At 40.7% G+C, this 16,512-nt stretch overlaps 1 protein-coding gene across 1 annotated transcript in view; it reads left to right on the top strand.

Moving 5' to 3' along the window:
- LOC106590844 (FRAS1-related extracellular matrix protein 2) overlaps nucleotides 1–16,512 on the top strand; it is a 244,869-nt gene that overhangs the window by 102,786 nt on the left and 125,571 nt on the right. The window contains exon 5 of the mRNA XM_045690232.2: nucleotides 8,232–8,462. Within this exon, the coding sequence (XP_045546188.1) occupies nucleotides 8,232–8,462 (231 nt within the window). The remainder of the gene's footprint in view (nucleotides 1–8,231; nucleotides 8,463–16,512) is intronic.

Consider the following 16,512-nt stretch of genomic DNA (forward strand, 5'->3'; position numbering starts at 1 on the left):
CAGCAAAGCACCCCCACAACATGATGCTGCAACCCCTGTGCTTCACGGTTGGGATGGTGTTCTTCGGCTTGCAAGCCTCCCCCTTTTTCCTCCAAACATAACGATGGTCATTATGGCCAAACAGTTATTTTTGTTTCATCAGACCAGATGACATTTCTCCAAAAAGTACAATCTTTGTCCCCATGTGCAGTTGCAAACCGTAGTCTGTCTTTTTTTACGGTGGGTTTGGAGCAGTGGCTTCTTCCTTGCTGCGCGGCCTTTCAGGTTATGTCGATATAGGACTTGTTTTAATGTGGAGATAGATACTTTTGTACCAGTTTCCTCCAGCATCTTCACAAGGTCCTTTGCTGTTGTTCTGGGATTGATTTGCACTTTTCGCACCAAAGTACGTTAATCTCTAGGAGACAGAACGCGTCTCATTCCTGAGCGGTATGATGGCTGCGTGGTCCCAGACTTGTGAAGGTCTACAATTTTTTTTCTGAGGTCATGGCTGATTTCTTTGGATTTTCCCATGATGTCAAGCAAAGAGGCACTGAGTTTGAAGGTAGGCCCTGAAATACATCCACAGGTACACCTCCATTTGTCTCAAATGATGTCAAATAGCCTGTCAGAAGCTTCTAAAACCATTACATAATTTTCTAGAATTTTCCAAGCTGTTTAAAGGCACAGTCAACTTAGTGTATGTAAACTTCTGACCCACTGGAATTGTGATACATTGAATTATAAATTAAATAATCTGTCTGTAAACAATTGTTGGAAAATTATTTGTGTCATGCACAAAGTAGATGTCCTAACCGACTTGCCAAAACTATAGTTTGTTTACAAAGAATTTGTGGAGTGGTTGAAAAAGGAGTTTAATAAATTACTCCAACCTAAGTGTATGTAAACTTCGAACTTCAACTGTATCTTAATATCAATGCACTAACTACCTGTAAGTCGTTCTGGATAACAGCATCTGCTCAATGACTAACATGTCAAATGTGTGATTGCATGCACCAGCTTCACAATGATGAAGAAAACTGTCCCAACCCAGGGTAACAAGGATGAAACCTGTCCCAGTGTAGGGTAACCAGGATGGAACCTGTCCCAGTGTAGAGTAACCAGGATGAAACCTGTCCCAGTGTAGGGTAACAAGGATGAAACCTGTCCCAGTGTAGGGTAACAAGGATGGAACCTGTCCCAGTGTAGAGTAACCAGGATGAAACCTGTCCCAGTGTAGGGTAACAAGGATGAAACCTGTCCCAGTGTAGGGTAACAAGGATGAAACCTGTCCCAGTGTAGGGTAACCAGGATGAAACCTGTCCCAACCCAGGGTAACAAGGATGAAACCTGTCCCAGTGTAGGGTAACCAGGATGAAACCTGTCCCAGTCCAGGGTAACCAGGATGAAACCTGTCCCAGTGTAGGGTAACCAGGATGAAACCTGTCCCAGTGTAGGGTAACCAGGATGAAACCTGTCCCAGTGTAGGGTAACCAAGATGAAACCTGTCCCAGTCCAGGGTAATCAGGATGAAACCTGTCCCAGTCCAGGGTAACAAGGATGAAACCTGTCCCAGTCCAGGGTAACCAGGATGGAACCTGTCCCAGTCCAGGGTGACCAGGATGAAACCTGTTCCAGTCCAGGGTAACCAGGATGAAACCTGTCCCAGTCCAGGGTAACCAGGATGAAGAAACCTGTCCCAGTCCAGGGTAACCAGGATGGAACCTGTCCCAGTCCAGGGTGACCAGGATGAAACCTGTTCCAGTCCAGGGTAACCAGGAAGAAACCTGTCCCAGTCCAGGGTAACCAGGATGAAGAAACCTGTCCCAGTCCAGGGTAACCAGGATGGAACCTGTCCCAGTCCAGGGTGACCAGGATGAAGAAACCTGTCCCAGTCCAGGGTAACCAGGATGAAACCTGTCCCAGTCCAGGGTAACCAGGATGAAGAAACCTGTCCCAGTCCAGGGTAACCAGGATGAAACCTGTCCCAGTCCAGGGTACCAGGATGAAGAACCCTGTCCCAGTCCAGGGTAACCAGGATGAAGAAACCTGTCCCAGTCCAGGGTAACCAGGATGAAACCTGTCCCAGTGTAGGGTAACCAGGATGAATGAACCTGTCCTAGTCCATGGTAACCTGGATTAAGGTACCTGTCCCAGTCCAGGGTAACCAGGATGAAAAAATCGGTCCCTGTCCAGAGTAACTAGGATGAAGAAACCTGTCCTAATCCAGGGTAACCAGGATGAAACCTGTCCCAGTCCAGGGTAACCAGGATGGAACCTGTCCTAGTCCAGGGTAACCAGGATGAAACGTGTTCCAGTGTAGGGTAACCAGGATGAAACGTGTTCCAGTGTAGGGTAACCAGGATGAAACCTGTCACAGTGTAGGGTAACAAGGATGAAACGTGTTCCAGTGTAGGGTAACCAGGATGAAACCTGTCCCAGTCCAGGGTAACCAGGATGAAACCTGGCCCAGTCCAGAGTCTCATATCTTCCCAACCCTGGCAGTCAATCTAAATGCCGGTTGCGGGTGAATAAAAAAACAAATAAAAAATGTTGGATATCCCCACTCTTGCTGGATTCCAATAATAATTACACATCACTTTGCAAGCCAGCACAATGTGATTTACAGGCCTGATGTGGCCTGTAAATTATGAGTTTCAGGCCACTGTATTAGGTAGTGACGGGAAACCGAGCCTTCCTGAAGGCTTTGGCGCTTTCACCAAATTGTACCGATAAAAACCGTTCACTACGCGGAGCTTCATTATCTGTTCACATTGCATATTAGTGACATCTGCTGGTCAGCAATAAATAGCAGCGTTTGATTATCAGATAGACGTTTTTGGTTTTCATCCAAACCGTGGCGCAGCGATAGGTCGTTGGCTTTAGTAGTCTATAATCAGGTGGAATACCAGGTTTCCATTGTACATCATGTTTCTCTTTCTTGTGCCTTCAAGTTCACTATTTTTTCAAAAACTGCCTTCAAAAACAGAATCTATGGCATTATTTAGAATGCTTAAAACAAAATCTATGGCATTATTTAGAATGCTTAAAACAGAATCTATGGCATTATTTAGAATGCTTAAAACAGAATCTATGGCATTATTTAGAATGCTTAAAACAGAATCTATGGCATTATTTAGAATGCTTAAAACAGAATCTATGGCATTATTTAGAATGCTTAAAACAGAAGCTGTAGCATTATTTAGAATGCTTAAAACAGAACCTATGGCATTATTTAGAATGCTTAAAACAGAACCTATGGCATTATTTAGAATGCTTAAAACAGAATCTATGGCATTATTTAGAATGCTTAAAACAGAATCTATGGCATTTTTTTGAATGCTTAAAACAGAAGCTATACTACACTAAATAAAACTAATTATTTGAACAACAGAGCAGAAAGTGTGGTTTTCACATTTCATTTTTTTTAACTAAATATTGTGTCTTCAACAGGATTCCACCTCATACCCTGATATCTTTGAATGTTCCATGGTTCCCTGCTCTACCTGCTAAGCTACTGTTAAGGTGAAACATGAAATATCCTGTCTATATTTGTCAATATAGTGTCCAGTAGAGGCTGGTGTTTGAAAGCCACTTGGAATCGAAGAAAGCACCAGAACTACAGCAAAACGAGTGGGATCTCGCATTTTGCAAAAACATAGTTTGGAAAAAAAGCATGTGATTAAACGAAGTTTCTGACGGCATTGATGACGTACTTCTGATAAAGTGACACGTGTATCGGCACGCTGCTTCTAAGTTAGCTGCGTAGTGATTTCAATGCGTGTCTCTGAGCTCCGGTATCAAACATAACATCACTAGTATTAGGGTAAAACTAGGCCCTCAAAAGAAGGCCTTATGATGTATGTATTTGTACTGTCTTAATGAATCACATTTGAATGAAAACCTATTCCCTTAGGATCTCACTTGGTGAATCCTGGGAAACATGTACATACTGTAAGTCTTAAAACTCTACAGCAGGGCTATTCAATTCCGGTCCTGAAAGGCCTAAACATTTCTTTTTTTAGATTTTTGTATGGTTCTTCAAAGAACCATCTGATCTATAGTTCCTCAGATAACCTAAAATGGTTCCCCTATGGCATCGCTCTCAATAACGTTATTTGGTTCCAACTTGCACCTTTATTTGTAAGACTGTAGTCCACCTCCCCTGAACCCTTTCTTTCTACTTTCTACTTACCCTCCTCCCCTCTCATCCCCCTCTCCTCTGCCTGTGGAGGTGTGCTAACGGTGGGAAGAGACCCCCCAATGAGAGATAAATGGAACAGTGAGCGAGATGGAACAGAGAGAGAGAGATGGAATGGAGAGAAGAAATCTCACTCTTCCGTTTCTCTCCTTTCATTACTCAAGGCCTATTTCTTTGAAGCACTTTTCTTTTTTTCTGTTCCATTTCAGTTCATTCGTTGTATTTCTGTTATTCTCTCCCTTCCCTGTGGAGCTTGGAGGGGACGTGAGGGTGAACTTGGTGTGAAAGCTAATGTTCTTCCTAAAGCACAATACCCTAGTTCTCTTAATAATAGCTTCTGATTCTGTGTAGGGTTACCCTCATGTCTATATCACTGTGGCCATTTCTGTGGTCCTCTGTAACTCAGTTGGTAGAGCATGGCTAGTGGGTTGTATACCAGGGACCACCCATACGTCTGCTAAATGGCATATATTATTATTATTTTGTTATTATTATTGTTGTATTATTATTAATGTTATTATTTTATTAGTATTAATATTATTAATAGTATTATCATTATTGTTATTATTATTATTATTATTATTATTATGAATGTTATTATTATTATTGTTGTTATTATTATTATTATGATGAATGTTATTATTATTATTGTTATTATTATTGTTAACGTTATTCTTATTTATTCTTCTTATTGTTATTATTATTATTATTGTTGTTATTATTATTGTTATTATTATTGTTATTAATATTATTAAATGCATTTTTGTTATTATTGTTATTATTATTGTTATTATTATTATTATTTGTGTTGTTATTATTATTATTGTTATTATTATTGTTATTATTATTATTATTGTTATTATTATTATTATTGTTGTTATTATTATTGTTATTATTATTGTTATTAATATTATTAAATGCATTTTTGTTATTATTGTTATTATTATTATTTGTGTTGTTTTTATTATTATTGTTATTATTATTTTTATTACTATTGTTATTATTATTTGTATTAATATTATTAATATTATTTTTGTTATTATTATTATTAATATTTTATTATTTTATTGTTATTTCTACAGCTTGTGATAGTCTATAGGGTGATGTTTTTCCAGCCGGTATGTCTTTGTAGCTTGTCCATGTTCAGGGTCTGTTCTACTATATACAATCAGCCTTCTGCTAATGCTTGTCCTTGCTCAGTGTCTGTTCTACTTTATAAACTGGGTGGAGAGAGACTTGTCCCAAAGCCGCTCTTGCGTTATCTTGGCTGTCTGCTTAGGGTCGTTATCCTATTCGAATTCGAACCTTCGCCCCAGTCTGAGGTCCTGAGTGCTTTAAAAAAACAGAAAAACCTTAATTGCATAATTATTCAGACCCTTTGCTGTCATGTTTCCATTAATCATCATTGAGATGTTTCTACAACTTGATTGGAGTCCATCTGTGGTAAATTCAATTGATTGGACATGATTTGGAAAGGCACACATCTGTCTATATAAGGTCCCACAGTTGACAGTGCATGTCAGAGCAAGAACCAAGCCATGAGGTCGAAGGAATTGTCCGGAGAGCTCCGAGACAGGATTGTGTCGAGGCACAGATCTGGGGAAGGGAAGGTCCCCGAGAACACAGTGGCCTCCATCATTCTTAAACTGAAGAAGTTTGGAACCACCAGGACTCTTCTTAGAGCTGGCCACCTGGCCAAACTGAGCATTCGGGGGAGAAGGGCCTTGGTCAGGGAGGTGACCAAGAACCCAATGGTCACTTTGACAGAGCTCCAGAATTCCTCTGTGGAGATGGGAGAACCTTCCAGAAGTACAACCATCTCTGCAGCATTTCACCAACCAGGCCTTTATTGTAGAGTGGCCAGATGGAAGCCACTCCTCTGTAAAAAGCAGATGACAGCCCTCTTGGAGTTTGCCAAAAGGCACCTAAAGACTCTCAGACCATGAGAAACAAGATTCTCTGGTCTGATGAAAACCAAGATGGTACACTATGGCCTGAATGCCAAGCATCACGTCTGGAGGAAACCTGGCACCATCCCTACGGTGAAGCATGGTGGTGGCAGCATCATGCTATGGGGATGTTTTTCAGCGGCAGGGACTGTTAGACTAGTCAAGAATGAGAGAAAGATGAACAGAGCAAAGTACAGAGAGATCCCAGAGTGCTCAGGACCTCAGACTGGGGCGAAGGTTCACCTTCCAACAGGACAACGACCCATAGCACACAGCCAAGACAACACAGGAGTGGCTTCGGGACAAGTCTTTGAATGTCCTTGAGTGGCCCAGCCACAGCCTGGACTTGAACCCAATCGAACATCTCTGGAGAGACCTGAAAAAAGCTGTGCAGTGAGGCTCCCCATCCAACCTGACAGAGCTTGAGAGGATCTGCAGAGAAGAATGGAAGAAACTCTCCAACTACAGGTGTTGCCAAGCTTGTAGCGTCATACCCAAGAAGACTCGAGGTTGTAATCGCTGCCAAAGGTGCTTCAACAAAGTACTGAGTAAAGGGTCTGAATACTTATGTAAATGTGATATTTCCTGTTTTTTTTTTACATTTCCAAACATTTCTTAACCTGTTTTTGCTTCGTAATTCTGGGGTCTGTTGATTGATGAGGGGGGAAAAAACACTTTAATCCATTTTAGAATAAGGCTGTAATGTAACAAAATGTGGAAAAAGTGAAAGGGTCTGAATACTTAATGAATGCACTGTGTGTGTGTTCACTTTATCATTTCTTGAACATACATGGAAGGCTTAGAAAAGAAACACATGACAGCTCTAGAAATAGTATTTAGTGGCATGTGGCTAGGATGATGAATGCTGTCTCTGTAAAAAAACAGTCATTATACCAGCACGCACGTGTTAGCTAATCCGTCTCTGTAAATGTAGAATATATTTATTGAAACGCTTCAGACGTACACTCATCCCTCACTTCCCTATGGCTCAGAGAGAGAGAGAGCGAGACCCGGGACAGCAACACAGTTAGACCCACCCAAATCATTATAAAATCATAAGATAATTACTTCGCACATTGGAAAGAATTAACAAAAAATCAGAGCAAACTAGAATTCTATTTGGCCATAAACAGAGAGTACACAGTGGCAGAATACCTGACCAGGAAAGCTTTGACTATGTACAGACTCAGTGAGTCTAGCTTTGCTATTGAGAAAGGCTGCTGTTGGCAGACCTGGCTCTCAAGAGAAGATAGGCCATGTGCACACTGCCCACAAAATGTGGTGGAAACTGAGCTGCACTTTCTAACCTCCTGCCAAATGTATGACCATATTAGAGACACATATTTCCTTCAGATTACACAGATCCACGAAGAATTCGAAAAAAACGAACCCAATTTTGATAAACTCCCATATCTACTGGGTGAAATTCCACAGTGTGCCATCACAGCAGTAATATTTGTGACCTGTTGCCACAAGAAAAGGGCAACCAGTGAAGAACAAACAATATTGTAAATACAACCCATATTTATTTATTTTCCCTTTTGTACTTTAAATATTTGCACATAATATGACATTTGAAATGTCTATTATTTTGCAACTTGTTTAATGTTAATTTTTATTGTTTTGCACTTTTGTTTATTATCTACTTCACTTGCTTTGGCCATGTTAACATTTGTTTCCCATGTCAATGACGCCCTTAAATTGAAATTCAAATTGAGAGAGAGAGAGAGAGAGAGAGAGAGAGAGAGAGAGAGAGAGAGAGAGAGAGAGAGAGAGAGAGAACATTGTGTGAATTACTCACTTGCTTCCTTTTTTCTCTTTCTCTTCCTCCTCTCACCTTTTCTCTCTCTCCCTTTCTTTCCTCATCTCTTACTCTCTCTCTCTCCCTTTTTTTCCTCATCTCTTACTCTCTCTCTCCCTTTTTTTCCCTCATCTCTTACTCTCTCTCTCTCCCTTTTTTTCCTCATCTCTTACTCTCTCTCCCTTTTGTTTCCATATAACCCTTCATATTTCTCTGTCTTCCTTTTTTTATTTCCTTATCTCATCCTCGCCACCTTTTATCTCCCCTCTCTCTCTCCCTCCCCTCTCTCCCTCCCCTCCAGGTATTGGTACCCAGAACGGCAGAGCGGAGAATGACCAGGACTTTAAGGGTCACTCCCAGAAGCAGGTACAGTTTAACCCTGGTCAGACGCGGGCCACATGGCGTGTTGTGATCCTTGCCGATGGGATCTTTGAACAGTCTGAAACCTTCCGGATCCTTCTGTCTGAGCCCGTTATGGGAGCACTGGAATTCCCTGCCACCGCCACGGTGGAAATACTGGACCCTTCCGACGGTTAGTACACACCTGCTGATCTAAGATCAGTTTAGCCTCTTTTTTTAATATCTTAATGGATTCTTTATAATGAGAGCGAGGACCTGATCCTAGATCAGCACTCCTTCTCTGAAACTCTTTGACCAGTCATGGAAGCACTAGTTCCCTGCTCCTGCTGCTATGCTTCTACTTATTCAATTCCAGCCAATGAGCCTGTCCTCCAATATCTCCGTCCACCAGCCACCACTGGTACTGCTGTTATATGTAGTATGTAGAATATAATATAATATAGTATAATATAGTATAATATAGTATAATATAATATAGTATAATATAGTATAATATAATATAGTATAGTATAATATAATATAGTATAATATAGTATAATATAGTATAGTATAATATAATATAGTATAATATAATATAGTATAATATAATATAGTATAGTATAATATAGTATAATATAGTATAATATAATATAATATAGTTTAATATAGTATAATATAATATAGTTGTGAGCGGACCAAGTAATTTGGCGTCACTCTAAAGCAGAAAGGTGGAATAAGCGAGTCAGGAGTAGGTTTTCTTGATTGAACACAGTTTTCTATTGAGGGATTTTGGTCAATACAAACACTCCAACATAATTCCTGAAAATCTCCCAAGGAAAAACATACATCTTCTTCTTCTCCAGATGAAACAGGAACACAATACGATTATCTTTAAACTACAACAAAAGTCACGGGTTTGTCACCGTCTTAATGGTTCTTCGTGGTTAGCTTCTCTCTCTTGGTAGCCATCTTCCAGAGAGAGGTTTTCCCTCCCATCTTGCTGGTTCCCTCCTCTCTCTTGTAGGGAAAAGATAATAGGTCATTAGTAGCATCAGCTGTGCTTAATTGCCTCAGGTCCCCTTGACTCACATGCCTAGTTGGGCTACTATCCGTGAGTCCAGCCTGCCCTCTGGTGGTCCTTCCACATAGTATAGTATAATATAGTATAATATAGTATAATATAGTATCGTATAATATAATATAGTATCGTATAATATAGTATAATATAGTATAATATAGTATAATATAGTATAGTATAGTATAGTATAATATAGTATAATATAGTATCGTATAATATAATATAGTATAGTATAATATAGTATAATATAGTATCATATAGTATTGTATAATATAGTATAGTATCGTATAATATAGTATCGTATAATATAGTATAATATAGTAAAAGATAGTATCGTATAATATAGTATTGTATAATATAGTATAGTATAATATAGTATAGTATAATATAATATAGTATAGCATAATATAGGATATATAGCATAGTACTGTATGTATAATATATATATCTCTCTGTATCAAACTACCAAAGCATTATTGCATTTAAGGAAAACATCAACAAGTTTAAATAACAGTCTGTCGTTATCTTCACCTCTCACTTTCCTGTTCAGACTCTAGTTCATTTAAGGTAATGAAGGTGCAGTAGTCTGTAGGTAACATTACTGTACAGTAACCTACCCAGTCAACTCTGTTATCCTGCTATAGTACAGCAGCCTACCGAGTCAACCCTGTTATCCTGCTATAGTACAGCAGCCTACCGAGTCAACCCTGTTATCCTGCTATGGTACAGTAACCTACCCAGTCAACCCTGTTATCCTGCTATAGTACAGCAGCCTACCGAGTCAACCCTGTTATCCTGCTATGGTACAGCAGCATACCCAGTCAACTCTGTTATCCTGCTATAGTACAGCAGCATACCGAGTCAACCCTGTTATCCTGCTATAGTACAGCAGCCTACCGAGTCAACCCTGTTATCCTGCTATGGTACAGTAACCTACCCAGTCAACCCTGTTATCCTGCTATAGTACAGCAGCCTACCGAGTCAACCCTGTTATCCTGCTATGGTACAGTAACCTACCCAGTCAACTCTGTTATCCTGCTATAGTACAGCAGCCTACCGAGTCAACCCTGTTATCCTGCTATGGTACAGTAACCTACCCAGTCAACCCTGTTATCCTGCTATAGTACAGCAGCCTACCGAGTCAACCCTGTTATCCTGCTATGGTACAGCAGCATACCCAGTCAACTCTGTTATCCTGCTATAGTACAGCAGCATACCGAGTCAACTCTGTTATCCTGCTATAGTACAGCAGCATACCCAGTCAACCCTGTTACCCTGCTATAGTACAGCAGCATACCGAGTCAACCCTGTTATCCTGCTATGGTACAGTAACCTACCCAGTCAACTCTGTTACCCTGTTGTTGTACAAGAGCCTAACCAGTCAACTCTGTTATCCTGCTATAGTACAGTAACCTAACCAGTCAACTCTGTTATCCTGCTATAGTACAGGAGCCTAACCAGTCAACTCTGTTATCCTGCTATAGTACAGGAGCCTAACCAGTCAACTCTGTTATCCTGCTATAGTACAGGAGCCTAACCAGTCAACTCTGTTATCCTGCTATGGTACAGGAGCCTACCTAGACTACCACACAGGTTCAAACTAATGAGCTAATTTACTCTCACAGCTAGAGAGAAAATGTGGTCTTTTTTAGTTACTGTGTTGTGTATTTTTGTTGTCAATTCCCTGACTCTCCAGTGTATATTTAGATAATTATACATGTGCAGCAATAAACCACAGAGATTCCCTTTAGAATTATGCACAGTCCTCCTCTGATTCATTATCTCTCTCTCTTTCTATTTTCTTCTTCTCTTTTTGTATCTCTCTCTAGCTCTCTATCCATCATATCCCTCTCCCTCTCTCTATTCAACCTCTCTCTCTATCCTCCGTCCTCTCCCTCTCTCTATTCAACCTCTCTCTATCCATCATATCCCTCTCCCTCTCTCTATCCAACCTCTCTCTACCCTCCTCCTTCTCCCTCTCTCTGTTCAACCTCTGTCTCTTTTCCTCCCATTCTCTCTTTAATTGTCTCACGTTCTCTCGATCTCTCCCTCTCTCCCCCTTTCTCTCTTTCTTCTCTTCCCCTGTGGGTTAATTATGGTTATATGGAGGGAAGGGCTTGGTTTGTTGTAATATGACAGAGAGAGAGAGCGGAGAGAGAGAGAGCGAGAGAGAGAAAGAGAGATCGATGGAGAGAAAGAGCAAGAGAGAGAGGCAGAAAAAGTTTGACAGAGAGAAAAGAGAGAGCAAAAAGAGAGGGAGAGAAAGTGAAGGAGATTTGCTGCTGTTTCTGCTTAAACTAATGGCCCGGAGAACCCCTGGCTGTGACTGTTGTTAGCCCTGCACTAGCCTCTCTAATGACTACAACCTCTCTGTTGTTTGGGTCTCCGCCTGTTAGCCTGTAGCTAATCTCTCTGGAGGCTAGGTTGATATTGTGGTGTTTTCCTGATTTCCCCCCTAATTGTGAGGACACTTAATAGGTTAGCTTGTCTCGCTAGTCTGTCTTAACCTCAGGGCATGCTATATTAACCTAGCAGTACTCTAAAGATGAAAGTTGTCTCTATGTTTCTGTGTGCTAGCTATCCTCTCTGAGGGTTTCTCTAATTGTGAGGGGTCTTTGTGTATTGCCTTGCTCCCTCGAAAGTTGAGAAAACACTCTATAAGCCTAGGACAACTTTCACTAATGATGAGGACTGCCTCTATCTTGCTGTCGGTTAGCTTTTAACCACATCCCTTCAGAAGTTAGGGATGCTTCCCTTATTTCCAAGGACGCTAGCTTAGAACACTAGATAGCGGAATGCCTAATCCTTCTAAAGTGTATGGCATGTGGATTAACCTTGCATAATTTAGGCTAATGACTGTACAGAATTCCCTGATCGGTGGAGTGGAGTTGGGGAGAGGGCATTTGTGGCAGGTGTGCCTTCTACCCAACTCTATGGTCACGTGAAGACGGAGGGCACTTGTGGAAGTTGTGCCCTCGATATAACTCTATGGCCAGGTATTTATACGAGCAGCCATTGAGGGTGCCTCCTTTCAAACCGGGTCCTTCACCCAGACAGATTTGGTGAATTGAGCACGCCAACAACTCTCACAACAGCGACCACCGGTATGCGTCATTGATTACAAGCCAAACTTACCTATCATCTATCTTACATAAATAACCAGCTGGTTACTGAGTCAAGTCCCTGTTCAAGGCATCAAGACTCTTCAAGATCAATAACACAATCCATCTGAATAACATGCCCTGTATAGCCTATCTCCTCTAAAATCATAAAGACTGACAAACGGCATCTTTGCGTCCGCCTACAATCTAAACAGTAGATGGTCATCACCATCAGGCTAAACCTTAATTCAGTTACAACAACGACTATCTTTGTCTGTCTGTTTTCTATTAACTTCCCTCTCGAGAGTCTGGGGATATTTTTCCATAATTGCTAGGAGCTATCTTCATCCTTACTCCCTCTAAAGGTATGAGATATGGGCTTGCTGTATTAGCTTTGTATAACTTAGGCTAATGATGTGGACAGCATCTGTCTTTGTGTGTTAGCCTTCAGCTACATTCCCTAAAGGTTAGATCAGGCTAGTTTGTGTGTTAGCCCTGCTACCTTCCCTAAAGGTTAGATCAGGCTAGTTCATTTGTTAGCCCAGCTACCTTGCCGAGATGTTAGATCAGGCTAGTCTGTGTGTTAGCCTTCAGCTACCTTCCCTAGAGGTTAGATCAGGCTAGTTGTTGTGTTAGTTAGCCCTGCTACCTTCCCTAGAGATTAGATCAGGCTAGTTTGTGTGTTAGCCCTGCTACCTTCCCTAAATGTTAGATCAGGCTAGTTTGTGTGTTAGCCCTGCTACCTTCCCTAAATGTTAGATCAGGCTAGTTTGTGTGTTAGCCCTGCTACCTTCCCTAAATGTTAGATCAGGCTAGTTTGTGTGTTAGCCTTCAGCTACATTCCCTAAAGGTTAGATCAGGCTAGTTTGTGTGTTAGCCTTCAGCTACATTCCCTAAAGGTTAGATCAGGCTAGTTTGTGTGTTAGCCCTGCTACCTTCCCTAAATGTTAGATCAGGCTAGTTTGTCTTATTTTTCTTAATCGTGACCGAAGACGTTGTAGTCATTTTATCAGAATCACATCCCACCTTTATCCCCCAAGTACATTGACATATACCCAGAAATGATGTGAAATGGTGCTGCCACAATAAACAGAATAAACAGACTGAATATCGAGCAGAATTCAGAATCCATGTACACTATAAATGCCAGAAAACAGAACTAGTGTCTGTTACCATGAGAGCTGCCTGAGGATGTCTGTGGGTTAGCCTTCAGATGCTCTCTCCAGAGGCTAGTCACTGTCTGGCTGGTGATGTTTCTCTTAATTTCGAGGACTCACACACAAACAAACACACACCCGCAAACACACACACACACATGCACGCACGCGCGCACACACACACACACACACACACACACACACACACACACACACACACACACACACACACACACACACACACACACACACACACACACACTTTTTGTGTTATAGCTTTGTTTTCAAGCTCAGCCTTTAGTTCTAACGTTGAGGACATCAGTTGAGCTTCTTTTGCTAATGACATGAACTACCCCTGTTATCAGTGTCTAAGAGGGTAGCTAGCCTCTCTCTATGTTATCAGTGTATAAGAGGGTAGCTAGCCTCTCTCTATGTTATCAGTGTATAAGACGGTAGCTAGCCTCTCTCTATGTTATCAGTGTATAAGACGGTAGCTAGCCTCTCTCTATGTTATCAGTGTATAAGACAGTAGCTAGCCTCTCTCTATGTTATCAGTGTATAAGACGGTAGCTAGCCTCTCTCTATGTTATCAGTGTATAAGACAGTAGCTAGCCTCTCTCTATGTTATCAGTGTATAAGAGGGTAGCTAGCCTCTCTCTATGTTATCAGTGTATAAGAGGGTAGCTAGCCTCTCTCTATGTTATCAGTGTATAAGAGGGTAGCTAGCCTCTCTCTATGTTATCAGTGTATAAGACGGTAGCTAGCCTCTCTCTATGTTATCAGTGTATAAGACGGTAGCTAGCCTCTCTCTATGTTATCAGTGTATAAGAGGGTAGCTAGCCTCTCTCTATGTTATCAGTGTATAAGACGGTAGCTAGCCTCTCTCTATGTTATCAGTGTATAAGAGGGTAGCTAGCCTCTCTCTATGTTATCAGTGTATAAGACGGTAGCTAGCCTCTCTCTATGTTATCAGTGTATAAGAGGGTAGCTAGCCTCTCTCTATGTTATCAGTGTATAAGAGGGTAGCTAGCCTCTCTCTATGTTATCAGTGTATAAGAGGGTAGCTAGCCTCTCTCTATGTTATCAGTGTATAAGACGGTAGGTAGCCTCTCTCTATGTTATCAGTGTATAAGACGGTAGCTAGCCTCTCTCTATGTTATCAGTGTATAAGACGGTAGCTAGCCTCTCTCTATGTTATCAGTGTATAAGAGGGTAGCTAGCCTCTCTCTATGTTATCAGTGTATAAGAGGGTAGCTAGCCTCTCTCTATGTTATCAGTGTATAAGACGGTAGCTAGCCTCTCTCTATGTTATCAGTGTATAAGAGGGTAGCTAGCCTCTCTCTATGTTATCAGTGTATAAGACGGTAGCTAGCCTCTCTCTATGTTATCAGTGTATAAGACGGTAGCTAGCCTCTCTCTATGTTATCAGTGTATAAGACGGTAGCTAGCCTCTCTCTATGTTATCAGTGTATAAGACTCAGATCAGTCTTGTTTCTTCTAAAGTCAACCCTATGTCAGATCAGTCTTGTTTTTTCTAAAGTCAATCCTATGTCAGATCAGTCTTGTTTTTCCTAAAGTCAACCCTATGTCAGATCAGTCTTGTTTTTTCTAAATTTCAACTCTATGTCAGATCAGTCTTGTTTTTTCTAAAGTCAACCCTATGTCAGATCAGTCTTGTTTTTTCTAAAGTCAACCCTATGACAGATCAGTCCTGTTTTTTCTAAAGTCAACTCTATGTCGGATCAGTTTTGTTTTTTCTAAAGTCAACCCTATGTCAGATCAGTCTTGTTTCTTCTAAAGTCAACCCTATGTCAGATCAGTCCTGTTTCTTCTAAAGTCAACCCTATGTCAGATCAGTCTTGTTTTTTCTAAAGTCAACCCTATGTCAGATTAGTCTTGTTTTTTCTAAAGTCAACCCTATGTCGGATCAGTCTTGTTTTTTCTAAAGTCAACCCTATGACAGATCAGTCCTGTTTTTTCTAAAGTCAACTCTATGTCAGATCAGTCTTGTTTTTTCTAAAGTCAACCCTATGTCAGATCAGTCTTGTTTTTTCTAAAGTCAACCCTATGTCAGATTAGTCTTGTTTTTTCTAAAGTCAACCCTATGTCGGATCAGTCTTGTTTTTTCTAAAGTCAACCCTATGACAGATCAGTCCTGTTTTTTCTAAAGGCAAACCTATGTCAGATCAGTCTTGTTTCTTCTAAAGTCAACCCTATGTCAGATCAGTCTTATTTTTCCTAAAGTCAACCCTATGTCAGATCAGTCTTGTTTTTTCTAAAGTCAACCCTATGTCAGATCAGTCTTGTTTTTTCTAAAGTCAACCCTATGTCAGATCAGTCTTGTTTTTTCTAAAGTCAACCCTATGTCGGATCAGTCTTGTTTTTTCTAAAGTCAACCCTATGTCAGATCAGTCTTGTTTTTTCTAAAGTCAACCCTATGTCGGATCAGTCTTGTTTTTTCTAAAGTCAACCCTATGTCGGATCAGTCTTGTTTTTTCTAAAGTCAACCCTATGTCGGATCAGTCTTGTTTTTTCTAAAGTCAACCCTATGTCGGATCAGTCTAGTTAGTTTAACACTGCTCCCTATAACGTTGAGAAGACTTTTCAACGCACCACTAATATCTACCGAGGATGGTCTCTTATCTGTTCAGCGCTACTTTCTTTACAGTTTGTGTGAGGACATACACATCGTACACATTCGTTATGCTTGTCTTGGGTCATGGCTACAAATGTGGTTGGGTCTTAATACATGTTTTGCTCTAAGTGTGTAATGCAGTAGTAATGTAGTGTAGTGTGTAATGCAAACACTCAGAAGGCTTCAGTTGGGCCACAGCCCCAAAACCCCCAAAATGTCTAGATGACTCACTGAACGAACCCAGTTAGTGGTTTAATACGTGTGAAGTTTAA

The sequence above is a fragment of the Salmo salar genome, chromosome 11 (genome assembly GCF_965601325.2).
Source record: "Salmo salar chromosome 11, fSalSal1, whole genome shotgun sequence".
Lineage (NCBI taxonomy): Eukaryota > Metazoa > Chordata > Actinopteri > Salmoniformes > Salmonidae > Salmo > Salmo salar.